Here is a 20308-nt window from a genome sequence, read left to right as displayed (position 1 = left end):
AGCAATAAATAATAGCATGTGAATACTAGATTAGAAATCCCTTTAGACGGAAAACACCAAAGGCTTCCTGGGGGACTCGAAGCCATATCTTCTGTAACGCTTACAGACGTTCTACTATTGATGTATTACTTTCGTCTTATAGAAAATAAAGTTTTCAGCAATTTGATACGAAGTTCAATGTTTGCTTTATCTCTAATAGAATATTGAGGAGGGAATGCGATGACAACGAGGCAAATCGATCGATTCAAATCATCAAATATTGACAAGAGAAAGCTTTGAGAAGAAATGAATCGAGAAAAATGACTGGTCAAAGGGAAGTAACTTCTCTGGTTTTGATACGAAATGAAAAAAAATTATTCTTTATTCCGAGACCAAACAGGGTTTTTATCAAAAGCGCTCCAGTAATAATAGCATCCAGTCTCTTTTAGATATAATGTGTGTTATGCATTCTTTGGTTTGTGTTGGACAATAAAACAACCCATTGAAGGCGTTATTATGATTCTACGTGTTTATTTAAGTGGTATGCTTACAACTGTATGATGTATAACGGAGTGAGACACTGTGCGTATTCGCTTTATTCACAGTTCATGTCCACTAGATGCGCTTGACAAAATATTACTAATAATGGGGATGTATTCATATATACGTATACCTACGCATACACATAGACATGAACATATAACAATGTATATTTGATTACATTATATAATATGTTTGCTTGTTTTTTTCCCCCGTAACCATACAGTGTGTGATCCGAGAAAGACTTCACTGTGATTTCTAGCAAACCCAGAGGACACTCATAAGGATTTCTGTGTTACGAATTTGTAAAATACACATGCTTGAATTTGACCATAAAAAAAACTTAGAACAAAATTAGGCTAGAAATGGTTAAGAAAGCTTCATAATTTCGGTCGTTTGGATGGGGGTTTGTCGTCCATGGCAACGATGCACCTCTTGTCATTTCGGCTTCGTTAACCACTTCCTATCGAATATCAGGAGGGTCAGGAGGAACAGGTTGTGTTGGTAGGTTTCCTGAAAACAATGATTAGGTGGCATCTGGTGTTGTTGTTCAATGTTGGGTCGAGCTTCTTCTTGAAACGGAGTGACTTCTCTCAGACGGGACGTCTATATTCCTCAGAGAAACGGCACAAGACCAAAGCAATGGATCTTAATGTATGTGCTGTGGTTTCCCATCTGGAGTTGCCCATTTTCCGTGGGATGTGCTTTCGGGAACAAACTTTCAATTTGGTTCTTTTGACGTGTACCTTAAAGGAAAGAGTACAGCCCAAGTTTACTCCAACGCAGATAAGGTAGGTACAGTGCTCCAGTGGTGTTCCAGAAGCATCAAATGCTTAAAGGTCGGTCGCTGTCACAATTCATGAAAAGGATGTAGCAGATCCGAGTCTTGTATAGTAGTGAGACGAGGACACTATGTAACGACCGTAACGAGAATGTGTCTTTAATACATCACACAACTCGTTTGTTTTCGCACTTCATGTTGTTTACAGTTGGTGATGTCCTGTACCCATAATTGTTTATATATATATATATATATATATATATATATATGGGAGAATATACAAATAATAACAACAGACGAGGACAGGTGGTGTAAATAACAAAAGTATATATATATATATATAATCATTCGACGTCCACCCACCAATAGAGATTCATCATATAGAATGGATAAAACGAATCCTGAAGAAGGAAATATTATTCGATGAAGCTGAATATGGACTGTTCCTACAACCTCTTAATATTTCCTGAAACGGCCGTAGGTTTTTAACTGACTTTTATCTTCATATCTCGTATTACTAAACTCCATTTATTCTCCCTCGAATGTATCTACACACGGTTTTCATGTTCTTATATCTTACTTCATTAACATTTTACATCTTATTATCTTTATTATATTTTTTCATATATTTGAATTTCTAATATAAACATGTTTCCCATCCAAGTCTTATAAATCACTGTAAGCACGATTTCGTATTCGGATGTAAAGTACTGACAACTGAAAATTTTTATCATCTGAAAACAAATTTTTATACATATACATAAAGTGGACTCCTATATGCTAGAAACAGATGCCAAATCACCTAACCACGAAGAGTATGTTCTGAAGAAAAAAATTTCACCAAATACGCCAGACGGTCTGGCGTATTTGCTGAAAAGCAGAGAAGCATGGATTTGGTCATTCAACCATTCATTGACACCTGCATGCCATTGGAAAAGTCAGCAAATTGGGTCAACATTCCGAGTCTAATCGCGCGCAGAGAGTGAATGTGTGCTCTTCTTTGCTGTCACGTCTCGCGAATGAACTTTTTGTGGACCAAATAGTGACTGGTAACGAGAAATAGGTTCTCTATAAAAATGTCAAACGCCGAAGACAGTGGGTAGGGAAAGGAGAAATACCAGCACCCCAGGCTAAAGAAGGTCTTCACCCACGTATGGTGTTGTTATCTGTTTGGTGGGATATGAAAAAGGTTTAGTCTACTTTGAACTTTTAAACCCAAACCAAACGATAACAAAGATCTACTGCGAGCAGCTTGAGTGATTTAGGTCAGCGCTAGAAGAAAAACGACCATCTTTGGTTTCAAAGTGTTCTTCCATGAGGATAATGCTCGGCCACATACAGCGAGGATGGCATTCCAAGGGCTGGAGCAGTTTGAATGGGAAACGATACCCCATCCACCATATTTGCCAGACATTGCCCCATCTGATTATCATTAATACCGCAGTCTTCAAAAACATTTCGACGGAAAAAATATAAATGCTGTAGACAAGGTCAGAACAGAACTAGAGGAGTATCTTTCGTCACGGACAAGTGAGTTTTGGAAGAGGGGCCTTGCAAGTCTACCAGAGAAATAGTAGAGTGTTGTAGAAAATGAAAGAGAGTACATTTTGGATTAAAAAAGAACTTTCTATATCTTAATTTTCAAAAATAAAAGAAGTATTAATAAACCGCATTACTTATGGGATGACCCAATATATATATATATATATATATATATATATATGCCCTTTATATATATATATATATACACACACATACGTGTGTATATGTATGAATGTATGAATCTTCATCAGCATACATAGATGTGTGTGTGTGTGTGTGTAAAGATAGTAAGGGTGATGCGGCTGTTATTTCCAGGATATCGAGTGACCACGCAGAAGACACCTTTCTCCTTTGGGTCGAGTTGGTTTTATTTTCAAACTCATTTGACGCAGGAAGACACGTATGATGATGTCTGGCATTCAACAAGTAATGATGTTATTCCCAGTCACTGGATGTCGGTACTACTAAAGCAGCACGGTCCCGAGCGCGCGGTCGCGCTAGCTAGTCGTGAGTAGTTGATCCTAGCCCTGACCCTGTCCCTTACCCTAACCCTATCCCGCGTGTGAAAATGAATGTGTTTAGGGTTAGGGTTGGGATCGACCACTCACGACTGGCTGGCGCGGACGCGCGACTGCGCGTTCGGGACCGTGTTGCTTTAGTAGTACCCTGGATGTCTGTTGTAAACAAAACTATTGCTTATCAAACTGGTATAACACCATTTCACAATAAACAGACGAGCGTCTGGTTGGAGGCAACTTTCCATTATATAACTTAAAAAAGAAAAAAGAAAAGAAAAGCCGGTTGCTTTCAGGTTTTATTGTGAGGCTGTTGCATCATGACTATTATTAGAATAGACATGATGTAACGTGTGTTCCTAATAAGGTAGGTCGAAGAGACGAACCGTAAGAAGCGATCTGGATGAGACACTTTTAAAATGGTGAAAGTGGAAAGGAAAATAATTGTCAGACAAGGCAACGTGGTTAAGTTCGGGTCGCAACCAAGGCGTTTCTAGTTCAGTCCCATTGCGCAGCACCTTCGGGAACGCTTTATATATATATATATATATATACACACACACGAGGGGTGTATGAAAAGTTTTGAGCCTTGGAGTCTTGTACCTTCCTCAGAAGTCTTGTGCCATGTTTTGTTTTTTGAGGCTCAAGACTTTTCATACACCCTTCGTATATATATATATATATATATAAATGAAATATTCAAGCACTGAGATTTGAAGTTAGATGTCACTACTGTTCATATCATCTGTGGATAAATTCAAAAATTGATGATATCACCAGTAGTGGCATGGGTGGAACGCAGTTATAATAGCTTTAAAGAGCTATGAATTATAAATTTGCACGAAGCGTAATGATGCTTAATGAGCATCTACCTGCTAGAAATAAGAGCTAAGTCTTAAATAATCCACCGTAGCGCACCAATATAACAGAGAAAAACAATATGCGAGGAAAACAGAAAGGATTAAAACATTTAACAGCACAAATAAAAATATTATGCAATTAGGGATATCCACAAACCAGGTTTCGGCTTTTGTGTATTTAACCTTGAGCCTCGTCAGTGTGGACCACCAGTTTAAATCCGTGACTGTTCACGTTAGTCTCTGACCGTGTAACTGGTTTTGTTTTGCGCCAAAATCAGAGCACATGGTGCGAAAAATATATAAATGAAATATTCAAACACTGAGATTTGAAGTTAGATGTCACTACTGTTCCTATCATCTGTAGATAAATTCAAAAATTGATATCACCAGTAGTGGCATGGGTGGAACGCAGTTATAATAGCTTTAAAGAGCTATGAATTATAAATATATATATATATCCACATCCTTTGTTAATTTTCTACATACAGATTTGAAACTGTAAATGGGTGCTTATATGCCAGTGGTTTATAATTACGTAATTTTAGCTGATCTTCCTGACTAAATTTGACTTTTATGGGCAGGTAAACTTAATTAACATGTGTAAAAACAATAACATTATGAATAAACACTCAAATTCATATTCTTAATACATCTTAGCTGTTTGGTTTGCTGCTAAAATTATCCCAGATGTTAACCGCCCACAATTTTACAGTTTTCAAGATGAAGTACATTAATTTAAATACAGGTGTAATCAGTAGATTTTACTCTTTTTCGATATTTCATTCAAATGTCATCATTGAAAATAAAGTACAAAACTTTTACTAGTCAATATACCATTGGCTATGCACTTTTATACAATTTAACGAATTCATTTACGTAACAGAATGCATCTAATTAAAAAAATCTCATTAACAGGTGAGACAAAGGCGAATACAGGTGTGTAACATACTGAAAATTAATGCCGTTGCCAGTACCGCCTGACTGGCCTCCGTAGGATTTTCGAGCGAGATCGTTGCCAGTGCCCCTGGACTGGCTCCTGTGCGGGTGTCACATAAAATACACCATTTCGAGCGTGGCCATTGCCAGTACCGCCTGGCTGGCCTTCGTGCGGGTGACACGTAAAAGCACCCACTACACTCTCTGAGTGGTTGGCGTTAGGAAGGGCATCCAGCTGTAGAAACTCTGCCAAATCAGACTGGAGGCTGGTGTTGCCATCCGGTTTCACCAGTCCTCAGCCAAATCGTCCAACCCATGCTAGCATGGAAAGCGGACGTTAAACGATGATGATGATACTTACAAAATAATATAGTGACATATTTCTATCATGAGACTGCCCAAAGCACCCTTTGCAAAAGGAACACATATATGAAGTCTCAATCTGATACCCTTTTGCAGCGAATTCTGCAAACTTCTTTTTCATCCATTTATTTTTTCCACTTTATGGAAGTCAATATTTTCTGTTGACATCCACCTCAGTTAATTTTGCTTTTCTCCCAGTTCTGTGCTTTCTAGAAGAAAATCCCTCACGTAACTAAGATGCGATGTCAACCCGGAATTTCAAATGGTCGTAGTCCTTTGGTGGCTTTTTACATATACAATATATGAATTAACTATAGTTAAACTAACTAAAAACCACAAAAATGTACCTCCACCATTTCTTCCCAGGTTGACCAACTGGGTAATATGCCCGATATTGGTCGGATTTATCAACCCCACCCATATATTTGTTATAAGAAATATTCACGAGGGGTTTCCCCTCAGCACCAACACCAGGTTGTTCATTAGAAAACACAAATAAAATCTGTCTTTAAAAGCAGTAATCTATATATTTTCTTTTTGCATTTGTAAAATGTCCCCTCTATTTTTTAATTTTGTTTTCATTTCATGGGGTAAACCTTTACGGTTTCCCATAACAGTACTGCACATTCAAGTACTTACACAGGCAAGATTTTCTGCCAAAACCACTGAAGAAAAAAGTCAAAATAGAGGTGTCGGTGCTGATGGTGAAATGGTTCCCTAAGAGACCACACTGCATCATGTCCCAAGCCATGCGAATACAATAACGTGATTTGTTTATTTTTTTTTTAGCGATTTCGTAGAGCTTTCGGACACGACCGGCTTGGAACAAATAAAGGCGAATTCATTTTGGTCGATTACGGCCGGCTTGAACAAATGAAGGGTCAAAGTTCCAGGCTGGCAGGAGGTGGACCATAGAATCACTTTCTCAGACCTTGTTCAAAACAGAAAATTAAAAATAAAAACAAGAAAAAAATAACTAAAACAAATAATTTGAATATTTATTTTGTTTATTTCATGTAATTATTTGCCAGGGAGGAGGATACCATCAAACTGGAAGAAAGAAAGAAAATTATATTGAATTTAAAGCCATATTTAAAATACTCTGAATAGAACATTTAAGAGGGAATATTAATTAGCAACAATGAGTTTATGATGTTAAGCATATTTAATTAACTACCAAACATTATAATCTTTTACTATGGTTAGAATTCATTAGCAATCAAGCAGACCAACTACAAAATTACCCAAAACTATATAAATGAAATATCTTATTAAATGCTGATTACCCATGCTCACACACTTTCTGAAATATTAGAAATTGTTTAAAATCTTTCTCCCTCTCATTTTCCCAGTGGCAATTAATTTTTGCCAATCTTATTTAAATTCGGAAACAGTAAAAATTCATCCAATCTTTTTATCTTTAATAAAAACTTTCAACAGTTTTGTTTCCCAAGCAGGTTTCAGCAATCGGAACATTTGCTTAAAAGGTTTTTTTCCCCACAGTTGGAGACTTGTATTAAATTAGAAGGTCTTTCCTACAATTCAAAAACAAAAAGATTATTCCTCAGTTTCTTACTGAAACCAACAGAAACCAATAATTCACCTTTTGTTGGAACCACTTCAAAGCTTCCTCTTTTGTGACTTTATGTTTGACTCCTATCTTGTTCTTCTTTCGTCGGCGGAGACTCACATTGTAACCTGAAATATTCAGACAATCAGAATTAGTTTAGTAGAAAGATAATTTGTAAAGTATGCAGCATGGTAAACACTGGGTGATAGGGAAAAAAAGAACTACCATTTAATTATGGGGACCTATTTCCTCCAAATTATATCAACAAGTGACTTTGTGGTGACTTGTCTAGCACATTATCCATACCCTCAGCAACTGCAAAATCTTGCAATATCCTCAGTGAAAATATCAACCAGTATAAAATTTAGAGTAGTGTAACCAATAGTAACTGGATGAGTTTAATGCGCTACGGTTGCTGCTGTGCTGCTAATACAGAACCATGGCATTTAGCAAGCCTAGATTCCTCAACCACACTGCTTATTCCTGTCAAGTTCTGCAGAGAGAATATTGTTGGATTTACAGTAATCCCCTCGCCATATCACCGTTCACCCATTGCAGTTTACAATTTAAGCTTCCATCCATTCCTCTGCAGTGTTGTTTTGCATTTATAATAAAATAAATATATACAAATGATAAAGATAATAAAACAAAATATACGGTACTGCTTCTACTTCGTGGATTTTCACCTATCACGGGAGGCTTTGGAACCTAACGCCCATGATAGACGAGGTATTACTGTGTAGGTGGAATACAGCAGACCAATCATGAAATCTCAAATTAAAACCGCTTTCAACTAGATTTTTTTCTCTTAAAGACTAGATCTAACTTCCTCTACAGAAGAAGTATAGAAAAAGTTGCAATAAAAAACATTAAAAGCATAGAAAGAAGGAAAGTAAATTTCGATGTCAGCTAACAATTAAGTATAGAAGTAGATTGACGAGGTCAGACAGCAGCCAAATGTTATTAGCCTGGCTGACCAAAACACCTGACAAACAACAGCAACCAATTGGTCAAAATTTTTCAGAAAATTGTCCCATAATTGAAGTAACTGAAGCCAACATGAAGTTGGAGCAGTGTTGCTGAATATGGAGTTGATTTAGCAATGGCAAGTCAGAGTATAAACGGTTTAACATTTATATATACTCAGTGTTACATTGCTTTGATCTACTGGAAATATCAAATGAGGTTTTTGAAATACTAACAATATTTGTATTTGAGTTTTATCAATTTATGTGAACACTACTGGACAGAGAAATCCTAGACCAGATACAGAAAAGAGCCCAAGAATATGACCACCCATAAGCATGCTTCAATAGACGACACTGTCTCCTCCCACCTCTTCTACTATAATGGCCCCTGCTCCTCACAGCTCATGCTACCTCCATCCCTTCTGTCTCTCTTCCTCTCATCACTCGTTATATCCAAATCCCCAACCCCACATTAACCCCTATACCCAATCCTTCCTTTCTATCAGTCTTCCTGTTCATGTCTTTCCTTTAGATTCTATTTCACTTCTATCAAGGAAGGACTAGCTTTCACAATCCAACCCAGTTCAATCTCTGTTTTAATTTTTCAAGGCTTTACAGCATTCACTTGTATTTACTACTAATTCATACAATTGAAATCATCATCACTTAACACTTGTTTTCCATACTCAACTGAAGCCAACAAGCTACGGGGCAGTGTCGACTTCCAATGCCACCTTTGGCATGCTTTCTAAGGCTGGATGCTCTTTCTAATGCGAAACACTTTACTGAGTGCTTCATTTTTTTTTCCTTCTCTGTGCTACTGGAACCAGTGAGGTTGCCAAATAATTTGCAAGACAAAGAAACAAAAAAAGTCCCCTTGACTAAATGGTGGTCTTCAAAGCATGATAGAGGGACAAACCCAGGGGCTTTGCTCTAGAGGAGATACCTGGCCATCCCACATTGTATAGGAGAGGGGGGGGGGGGGTAGCTGGAAAGAAGACACATGGTGTGGTGATGAGATGCCAGACAATCTCAAAGTAACAAACAAGATATAAAAGAAAATCCTTTTATAGGGCAATGTCCCTTTAAATTGAGTAACTGAAGCCAACATTGAGTTGGGGCAGGTTGCTATTAAGGAATTTATTATAGCAATGTTGTGTCAAAGTAGAAGCCACAGACAGTCCAATACTCCGTCTAACATTGCATTTTAACAGCAGCAAACACTGGATTGCTGCTCTCACAAAACAAATATTTCAAAATTCAAAAATAATTTATCACAATTTTATATTTGGATTTAATAGTCTACATTGTCTTCACTCGTCCATTTTGAAGAACTAATAGTTACCTTCTACGTATACAAGTGTACACAGTTCAATAAATACACTTTTTTTTTTTTGTTTAAGCTCAATTTTCAGTGATTTTCAATTGGGATCCACATAAGATTTTGTTGTGAAAGAGAAATAAACTGGTTACAGTTCTTCTCCAGTACACACAATACTTTAATAAATATTTTCATACAATTCCTAAGAATATTTGATAATAAATTTATAATATTTTAAACACAGAATGGCTAAGAGGATGTGAAATATGAAACAAAAGGATCAATGGGTATAGAAAGATGTTGAAAACCACAAGAACCACAAAGTAAATATACAGCAAGCATAAAAATCAGGTGCACGACTATGAATCAGACATTTCTATTGCCAAAAGTGAAGCTATTCGGACAATAATTCCGATAGTGATAAAAAAAATAAAATGTGAATTTGTACTGAATCCTGTAAGAATTTAAAAAGTTATTTTTAGAAAGACATTAGACCTAGCCGCAGTCTTTCCAAGGAAACAAAATGGTTTCATCATTTTCTTCACTTTCCCTTTGAAGCTATACCATCATCACAGTAAATATATATATATATAAAATAGCAGTTTGGAGCCGTACACTCAACACACTGGGACATGAGAATCTAATGATATATCGTTAGCCACTCCAATGAGGTTCAGCCTTAAAATGTTTTTAATTATATCAATTTCTAAAAGTCTTTAATCAAAACAGCTGTCAGAGATAATTATTAATTTAATTATCTCTATTTTCTTAAAAATATATAATAAACCCTGGTTTATCCAGTCACCTTGCTGTTGAATATTAATTGTAATTATTCAATACTTCTTGTAATCAGTAATTAACCAGTTTATTCATTGGATTTTATTATCCCTTAATGAGGTTTTTAACTTTTATTTGGTTTTTTTTTTTTTCAAATTTACTTTTTTTTATTTGCCAGTAAAAGTTGTGAGAAATTTTGATTAATTTATATTGTGAAATCCTTGTTTCTGTATATTTATGTATGCATGTGAGTTTATTTCATTTAGCTGTTGGCATATTCTTCAATTCCTAGTTTTCTTCTAAGACAAATTCCAGTATTTTCTTGTTGCCCTTATGGCACACCTGTCTTATGTGCATTAAGTTCAACTGATAGATAACCTAGTAATTTGCACAATTTTGCTGAATCTACCTATATTTACCTGTAATTAGATTCACTTTGAAGCAAAAATTATGACATAAGTTTGATTGAAAACCTTTTGTTAAATTATGTTCCAAAAGATCACATATGTTGATCGAGTTATTTTATGAAAATCAATCTAAATTCACGACTATTTTAGAATAATCCTATCCAATTATGATAGCACTATTATAATAGAAATAGACAGGGTTGGTTAATGGTGACAAAGTCGTCAGGGTAAATGTTCCATAATTGAAGTAACTGAAGCCAACATGAAGTTGGAGCAGTGTTGCTGAATATGGAGTTGATTTAGCAATGGCAAGTCAGAGTATAAATGGTTTAACATTTATATATACTCAGTGTTACATTGCTTTGATTTACTGGAAATATCAATATTATATTAGGGAGTTATGTATACTTTCACAACACACACACACACACGATATAACAAAAGAAAGCCTGACAAGAGAGGAAAAAAGCTTGGAGCACTATCAGACAGAACATTTGGTTGAAAGAAACAAACAATAACAGTGGATGAATAATACACCAGGAAATATGCTGGTTTAACAATAGGAAGCCCCAGTCACGCCTTTGAATTGGAAGGATTTTTTCTTTTAAAGCAGTGGAAACAAATGTAACATGTATAACCTTGGTGTTAATATACAATATATATGACTGACAACAGCAACTACAATAAGGAAAACGAAAGTGTTAACAACTTTGTATATCAGAAAGACAATGGAGTAAAAATTCATTTTAAGTATTTCTTTAGAGACCGGATCCAAGCAGTCTTCCAGTAATTGCTTTGGTTCCACAACATAACTTCAGAAATCGTCACAGACAAAAAAATATGCACAAGAATTTCTGATCTCAAAAATCAGAGAAAGGAAATTCAGCATTTTTGACTAAAACCATTATTAGTAAGCAGCCCAGAATTACACAGGACTAAGGTAGAAATGAACCTGTATAAATGAGCAGAGAACACTTTTTGAAACTGTGACTAAGTAACTGGAAATACATGAGAAAAAGACATCGTCATTTAACATCCATTCTCCCTGTTGGATTGGTTTAACAGGGTCTGGTGAGCCACAGGGCCATTGTGCTTCATGGTCAGCTTTGGCATGGTTTCTCCAGCTGGATACTCTTCCCAACACCAACCACTTTAGTGTGTGCTATACTAATTCAGCTCTTTTCTTACCATATCGGCCAAAATATACCCTCTTTAATTCAGATTACACTTCCTACAACATGCCAGGTAAACCCACAAAATGGAGAGTCCTCAGAACTGTTGTGGCTATCATTTTTATATGGGAAGACAATGGCACACGTCAGCAGGGCCCAGAGTACAATGTGGTTAGAAAATGACCACTTCTATATCATACACTAAGGCTATATAATGTTTTCTGATCTATTTGGTTTCTTTTCAGTTTGATCAAACTTGACTGGACTTAGTTGTGGCAGCATACACAACTGCTAGGGTGATGACAATACAAAAGAGATGCTAACGGATAAGAAACAAATGTTTTAAAAGAGGTGGAGCGGAAAGGAAATTTGCTAAGTGACTGCATACAAAGCCAAAAGAGAAAATTTTCCACTTGTATTTAGTCGTGTCGATGTACATAATTCTACAAGTCTGCTGAATCAGATGACAAGCTATTATTTGGTTAGGAATGGTAATACCGAGAATAAAAAAACTGGCACTCTGTGATGACAAAGTGCTCCAGTTGATCCGAGCAACAGAACAGCTTGCTCGTGAAATTAACATAGAAGCGGCTGAGAACTCCACAGACAAAGTGTACCTTAAACGTAGTTCTCAGGGAGATTTAGCATGACACCGAATGTGACAAGGTTGGCCCTTTGAAAATACAAAGTACAACTTGTAGAAGTCGTACCCCAATTTTTAAGTTAGGATCAAGTATAAAATGGCGTGACTTATCCAAAGAAGAATGATGAAAAATTTAACAATGTTGGGATTGGTTTTCCAATGACTTTATAAAGAACTACTTACCAGGTCGGCCAAGAACAATGTAGAAATCCATGCCATAGATACCAATGTTGGGATCATACTTAATTCCTAAATCAATGTGTTCTTGAATACCAAACCCAAAATTGCCAGTCTCAGAGAAATTGGACTTTCTCAATTCATATTCTCTAACCTGGAAAAGAAGAGAACCAATAACAACATTAATCCTGCAATACAAGACAATCAGCAGCAGACAAAATGGAAAGCTTCCTCGCCCACGACAATATTCACGCCCCTTGCACGGATTCAAGTTTTCTATACGAATCTGCATCTAACATGTACAGCCACTCTTGCAACCACTTTCTACTGGCCCATAAAAATGGTGTGGAGTATACATCATATAAAATATGAAAAGAATTCTCTAAAATAACACCCCACCTGGACCCTGATCAAAAACGACTTAACTTGGTTCTTGTGTCTCGTGCACCTACAAAGAAGTGAGGGTACTCAGTTCCCATGCACCTAAGGTGAATTCCATTCTTACAACACAATTGAACAATAAATCTGTTCACTACATGAAAGCCCTTGTATGCCACCAAGCCCGCAAGAGAGGTCCCCACATGGACAAACAATCTATCACTTATGCCAAAAAAAATCAAGAGAGTATCTACGTGGTCAATCAAATACCAACCAAATGTCCATCCAATTACATGCTGAAAAGTAAGGACATTAGACAATGTACTTCTCCGTACTCTATGAATGAAGACAATTTAATGGTCAGAATGATTTTTATTGTAGCTCTGTTCAGTCAGAGTTTAATGCCAAGGTCAAAGGTTACAAGTACAAAACTTTGAAACCAACAAAATATAACTGACATGTTGACCAACCAAGATCCACTTTGCCAACGACTTTAGCATCTTCTATAATAAAATATTTGCACAAACCCCACCCCATCTCCCAACTTCAAGGTATAAAAACTACAAAGGATTCTGTGTCGTGATTAAACAGAACATAATACCAATAACAAGTGAATGATAGCCTTGTTGCCCTCAACCAGACTAAGCAAACTGTCGCCCATAGGACATTCTCAAAGGATCACCTAACATAAAAATTCAAAATGTTAATAAATACATTTGATAGAGTTGTCTGAATGCTAAATCGTTGACAACCTTTCATAACCCAGTGACCCCTTTCACTGAATTGTCTATTATATATGACCTTCTCCACAGGTTTTGCGATAATATCCCATCCAGCTAGACTAGCCCCTTTTTCGATGTGCATCCTAGTTAAATTTCTATATGAATTATGAAAGAAATGAAATAACTCATGAATCCCATTCTGGCTTACTAATAACATGTGCCATTTATACTTTGATGTTAATGCAACCAATTTACAAAGAGTCTCAAACATTGTAGAAATAACTGTAATTCAAAGAACTGAAGGTTTGTCTCAGTCAATCCAACACAGAAAAACACCTGTGAGATGAGGTAAAATACTTAAGTAAAAGCATTAGCACTTTCACCTCACATTTAGATATAACCGTTTAGATCCAATAGTTACCTGGAAGAGTTTAGATGGATGCTTTTTTTAATATGAGCAAAACTTTACCTAATTGCATTTAGTCATAAACTAATTAACAAGTCAATTGAAAATAAGGACATGCAACTACGACTGACCATTTACTGCCCCTTGTGCAATTATAACCTTCCTCAAAACCCTGAAATGGTGCTGCTAACTTACCTTAAGACCTCTCTCCAAAATCTCCTCGGCTTTGGCACCACGGACAGTGCAGTGGACAGCAATTTTTTCATTTCTCCTTATACCAAAAGATCTAACGGTGTACCTGGCTGGTAAAAAATAATAAACAACCTTTCAAAGAAAAATTGTAGCCATTTTAGCACAAGCATACAAATACAAAAAAAAAAAAAAAAGATAGTCATGTCGAGAGGAAAAAATACAAGGGAGGGGGCACCTGTTATCGAATAATTTCATTTATCTAGTTAGACCATGACTAAATAGACACTGTTGTGGCTACATGGTTAAGAGGCTTGCCTGCCAACCCTATGGCTGCAGGTTCAGTCTCACTGTGACACTTTTGGGTAAGTGTCAACTATAGCCCTGAGCCAATGACAGGTGGCCAAGATTTTTGGCAATATGCAGTGCTTGAGTAGAAGACCCATCAAGACAAGTGAAATCGTAGTTGTGGCAGACACCCATTACACTCTCGGAGCAGTTGACATTAGAAAGGGCAGCCAACTGTAGAAACCATGCTCAATTAGACTGGAGTCTGGTGCAGCTCCTGTTTGCCAGCCCTGGTCAAACCAATGCCAGCATGAACAGACAGTAGATGATGATATATATATTTATGAATGTTTGTGCTGCCTTATCTTGATATCATGTGCTTTTTGTAAATGGATGTCATTCGCTTCCAATATTCTACAAAGACATGTCTGGTCATGGGGAAAGATTACCTCACTTTGAAGGTTGGCAACCAGCCAGAGAAAACCTGTTTCATCCAACACATGCAAGCAGCAATGATGGTGAGAGCCAACACCACTAGTGACATCATCCCTCAACGTTTTTCAAGTGTCACGTTGATACAATTTTACTTACCTTTTGAAAATACAGGTTGCTGGCCTGTGAGCTGCTCCAATACCTTGGCAGCACGAGTGAGCCTATCACCAGATTCTCCAACACAAATATTCAAGCATAATTTCTGGATGCGGAGCTGTCGCATTTGATTGTTAGCTCGTTTGTCATCCTTGTCGACCTAATTGGGTGAATTATAGAAAAGAAAGGACCATTTACATCACTCATAGTTTCCATCTTTAGCAACATTTTATATTGGCGACACTGAAGGGTGGGGGCAGGCGTATATCGGCTATAATTTCGGATACGTATTTGTTCCACAAAGTGAGTAGGAAGCTTCTAAGTGCAAGATCGACTACTTGAATTTTCATCAAAATAAAAATCAAACACGAAATAATTCTGTAAATGTTGCACTATTTTAAACTCGATTTTAACTGAAAATTCTGGCGTGTGACTTAGTCCAAAATAAAGATCTGTTCAAATAATAAATTCAATACTACGATTTCGATTAAAAAGAAGATAATGATAAAAAATGGTTCGTTGGAATAACTTTTATCATTTAGGTCTTGCTCTACAAAACTGGTCTGGTATAAAATTAACAACACTTGTCTTGCCGTCTCCTTTGAAATGCACAATGAAGAGGTCACGCGAAAAAGAAATTTTAAAATTTACAATAATCCGATTAAATCTATTTATAAATTTGAGTGAACTTTCTTAACTGTCCTAACTTTCAGCTTCTCCATTTTTCCTATTTTTTTTTTATCCCACATTTCAAAACAATGAGGGGGTGGTTTATATTTGAATCAAATTGGATTTATATTTTTTCTTATTTAAACAAAATTATATTTTGTGGATTAACGAGCCTAAGCTACTTATAATACATTTGTACATCCAAATCTAATTTATAAGAAAGTATTCCGAATAAAGCAGTGTACGTGAATGGACATTTAACACTAAACCATAAATATTTAAAATACAAAACAAATACCAATAAAATAAAAAACAGAAAATATCGACAACACAGACATTTCAATGTTCGTTTCGGTCGATGCCAGCCCCGCCGACTGGCCCCTGTGCTGGTGGCATGTAAAAAACGATGCCAGTGCCACCTGACTGGTTCTTGTGCCGGTGGCACGCACCCACTACACTCTCGGAGTGGTTGGCGTTAGGAAGGGCATCCAGCTGTAGAAACCTTACTAGACCAGATTGGAACTTGGCGCAGCTTACTGTCTTGCCAGTGCCCAGTCAAACCGTCCAACCCGAGCCAGCATGAAAAACCTCATATTCGTTTGAAATGTAAATCTAATGACGTAGAGATATTAACTAATTACTTGTTAAGATAAGTCTTCAAACTTTGGAAAAGGGGTCAGCAATGTTGAGGTGTAGTCGGAAGAAATGCCGTCAAGCATTTATATATTTTTAATCTTGAAAGGTGCACTTGAAATTGCAAACAGCAGAGGACTTTAAACTGATTTTAATAAAATTATTTTAAATGTTTAACACCTTGGCTTCAACTGGTTCGACCATAAATCTATTGGCATAACTACACAAGTGGGACCCAGCCACACTTCCAACAACTCCGAATTAACATTTTTCAAAACATATTCTCATATAATCGTAATGTATACTTTTTCTAAGAAATTTCATTTAAAAATATTGCTTTTTCAGAAAGTTATGAGGAAACAAAGCTGGTCGGGGTGGAGCACATTTCTCTAATTTACCACCCTACCAAACATTTTTGGTAGGGTAAATGAAATCTAAATAATTAATATTGGTAGACAGTCCTGATACCAATTAACAAAAGGATGGGAAATACAGAATTCCACACGCGGTGGAAACAAAATCGAGAAATAAAATAAAATAAAAATTATGAACAACACGTGTTGGAGAAATGAAAAATGGAAATGTTTGAGGAATAAAAAAACTAAGACTAACTTATTAACGATCCGCCAAATTATTTTGCTGGGATTTAATTAAAACAATTTAGAAAAATTATTGATTCCAATCATTTTGGTTAATTCCACGAATTGTTCTTTTACCGCGATTTCTCAAATTATGTCACAAGAGAGGAGGCTTGAAGCAAATCTTAATTGTGTAATTATGATTATATTAAGCATTATTATAATTAAACTGTTGTACATTTCAGTGAAATTGAAGAAAAAGGAAAAATCTGTGGTGGTGGTCATGACTATGACGACGACCTCAAGAAAATCATTAAATTTCCTTTGAATGTTGTAATTTAGGAAAAGTTGTTGGGAGTGCGTTGAGTAAAGTAATTTCATAACCTAAAATAAATCGCCCCATATTAAATATCATTGATGTAAAGAAAAAGAAAATCCAATTCCTTTAAATTATAAAAGGTTTAAAGAGGAAAAACCTGGGAGAACGTGATAAACACGTATTTCGCAAGTCATGAGGAGAGACGAGCCAGAAAAATTGTTTATTTATAAAGAAAGAGTTAAAATAATGTTTTAAAATCTACATGAAAGTAAAACATATTTCTGTAATTTTATTTTAGAATAAATAAAATCGAGAAGGAATACGTTTTAATGGAAGGATTAAAAAGATTTGACACAGAAAAATGTTAAAAGCAACTCACCGTCATTTTGTTTAAACCGGAAAGGAATGTGATGTGAATTGTGGGTAATATATATTTCTAACTAGCTTTCGTATTTAAAAAGTTATTTTTGTTCATCAACGTGTGGTAAGTATTTTATAATTATTTTAATTAATTAGTAACTATTTCTAAAAAATAATTTGGTTTGATATATTTTGACCTAATTGTTTTGTCATTTTCGAACTTCAGCTGTTGCCATGCCAACTGAGAAAGCATAAACCGAGGCAAAATGGATTCCACAGCAGGTGGATCCACCCTGTATGGGATGGAAAAGCATAATAGCGAAATACTTCCTGTGTACGAACCCGATGTCAATTCAGATGACCCTGAAGAAAGGATACTTGCCAGAAGATTAAGAATTGAACGAACAATAGAACGGTATGAACAGAAATGCGTGTGTGATCACAGACACTACGGCAACGTAGCTCTTTCTATCGACTTAGTGCGCGAATATTTATGTGAAGTTATTGAACATTATTAAAGGCTGCGTTTTAAACGGAACACACAAAATGCACTCACACACACACAGACGTATATCATGTAATCGGCCATCGGATGTTGTTATACATCGCCGATCACAATGCTTTTTGCCTCGTCTTGGCTAACCGTCGTAGGGTTACCCATTTCCAGTGGACTTGAGCAACGTGAAATGAAGTGTTTTTCTCAAGAACACAATGCACCACCTGGTCCTGGAATCGAACCCTCAATCTCGCAATTGGGAGTGCAACACTCTAACCACGAGGCTATGCAGCCTCGTACACACACACACACACACACATACATATATATATATATATATATATATATACCCGATGTATGGTCTTACTGCTAGTATATATATATATATATATATATATACACACACACACACACACATCGAATGTTTTTTTGCTGTTCACTAAATAATATTTACACATTTGATGGCCAATTTGTTTAATTTTTCTCCTATGTTACGCCTAATTTTCCTTTATATCCTTTATTCGTTTAATAACACTCATTCGCTCTGTAAATAAATTTAGAATGATATCAAGCACTCGATGACAGAGTTAGAATTTATGAAGAAACCCAGTATTATGACAACTTAAACAAGCCTCATAAAAGTCTTCAGTTTATTGCAGACATATCAGAAGATTCCGTGCCTTTCAATGACAGTGAACTGGATTACACAACCAGTATTTACTGGAAAACACCCCTTTTCATATGTATATTGTACCTCACTCCAGGGGCATATATACTAGGACTAAACTGGTTTCAAATTAGGGCACAAGGACAGTAATTTTGGGGAAGGGACAAGTCGATTACATCGACCCCCCCCCCATGCTCAACTGGTAATTATTTTATCTCCCCCACCCCCTGAAAGGTAAAGTTGACCTCAGAACAAAAAGATGGGCGAAATGTCACGAAGCATACTGCCTGGAGTGGGAATGGTTCTGCCAGATTTTGCCACTTTATGCTTGAACTAAATTAAATGAAAATATATATGGCAACTTTCAATGAAAAATGAGAAAAAGATTATGAAAGATTTTGTAAAGATTGACATGTGCGAGGGGCAAATATGCAATGAAAAATAAAAGGGTTAATATTTGTGTACATATATGTATGTGGGGGGAGAAGGGTATGCATTACAATATTTAATTTCCCTCTGTTTTTTTTATTTTTCGTTACCAGGACAAAAAAAGGAGATGAGGTTGAACCCCCTCCAACAGATGTCAAAGAGGAAATGAGTAAAGCTGTACAGCAGATTGAAATGAGTCGTCAACGATTAAAGAAATTGGAATGTGATGGCTCACAGTTGGTGACTAACATCCACACGGCAGGAGATTCTCGGGAGAGTCAACGAAGAATACAGTATGAGGAATCTTCACGATTAAGGTAAGGTTGGTGACAAGAAGGCATCTGGCTATAAAAAATCTGCACCAAAAATACTCTCCAACCCAGACAAGCATAGACAAATGGAGGTTAAATGATGAGAATGGTTACTCAGATTTAATGCTTATTTAGTCTCGTTAATTTAAATTAATCATGCATTATCTCTTAGTTTCAAGATTTCTATGATGTGATTCTTTATTTTTAGAATGACATTGTAGGATAGGTGTGAGAGATCAGATCTGGCCAGCTTGAAGAGAAAGCTCAAGACTGAAAGAGGTAGAAAAAAAAATTGATAAAAAATTTCCTGTGCCCCAACAACAAAGATGCTATAGGAATAATTTAACTTGACTTGAAACATTCATTAAACATTGTTATTAGTCTTAATTGTCATTTAATTATTATTTTTTCTTTAATTCTTGTTGCAGAAAAGAAAGAATGGAACATGAAGCTAAAACTTCAGCTGAAAGATTTGAAGAGGTGAGAGATTGTGATATTCTTGTTGTAAGAAACTAATCCAGGCTTTAAAATGGATAAAAGAAAAAAAAAACATTGTTAGAAGTGTTCAAAATTCCTTGGATCAGTAAGAAACCCTAAACTTATGCCATATTTAGAACAATTTAACTTTTGGTACTAATCTTTCTGCGCAGAGATGGCTGTGTGGTTAAGAAACTTGCTTTGCAACTATGTAGTTTCAGGTTCAGTCCCATTACACAGCACCTTG

At 36.1% G+C, this 20308-nt stretch overlaps 2 protein-coding genes across 2 annotated transcripts in view; one reads left to right on the top strand and one right to left on the bottom strand.

Moving 5' to 3' along the window:
- Window positions 1-6505: 6505 nt before the first annotated feature.
- On the bottom strand, window positions 6506-17833 carry LOC106884258 (large ribosomal subunit protein uL5). The gene is made up of 6 exons (XM_014935539.2): window positions 17701-17833; window positions 15126-15282; window positions 14253-14359; window positions 12558-12705; window positions 7120-7214; window positions 6506-6566 (listed from the first exon to the last, which is right to left on the bottom strand). The coding sequence occupies exons 1-6, from the start codon at window positions 17704-17706 to the stop codon at window positions 6537-6539; spliced, it is 543 nt and encodes a 180-aa protein (XP_014791025.1). The 5' UTR covers window positions 17707-17833; the 3' UTR covers window positions 6506-6536.
- Window positions 17765-20308, top strand: part of LOC106884257 (dynein regulatory complex protein 1) — a 23558-nt gene continuing 21014 nt past the window's right edge. The window contains exons 1-4 of the mRNA XM_014935538.3: window positions 17765-17805; window positions 17908-18096; window positions 19387-19590; window positions 20013-20064. Of these exons, the coding sequence (XP_014791024.1) occupies window positions 17948-18096; window positions 19387-19590; window positions 20013-20064 (405 nt within the window). The 5' untranslated portion in view covers window positions 17765-17805; window positions 17908-17947. The remainder of the gene's footprint in view (window positions 17806-17907; window positions 18097-19386; window positions 19591-20012; window positions 20065-20308) is intronic.

Source organism: Octopus bimaculoides, chromosome 4, assembly GCF_046866305.1.
Source record: "Octopus bimaculoides isolate indiv1 chromosome 4, ASM4686630v1, whole genome shotgun sequence".
In the NCBI taxonomy this organism is placed as follows: domain Eukaryota; kingdom Metazoa; phylum Mollusca; class Cephalopoda; order Octopoda; family Octopodidae; genus Octopus; species Octopus bimaculoides.
Note: the sequence above shows the minus strand (reverse complement) of the source record. Positions and strands in the feature narration are given on the sequence as shown.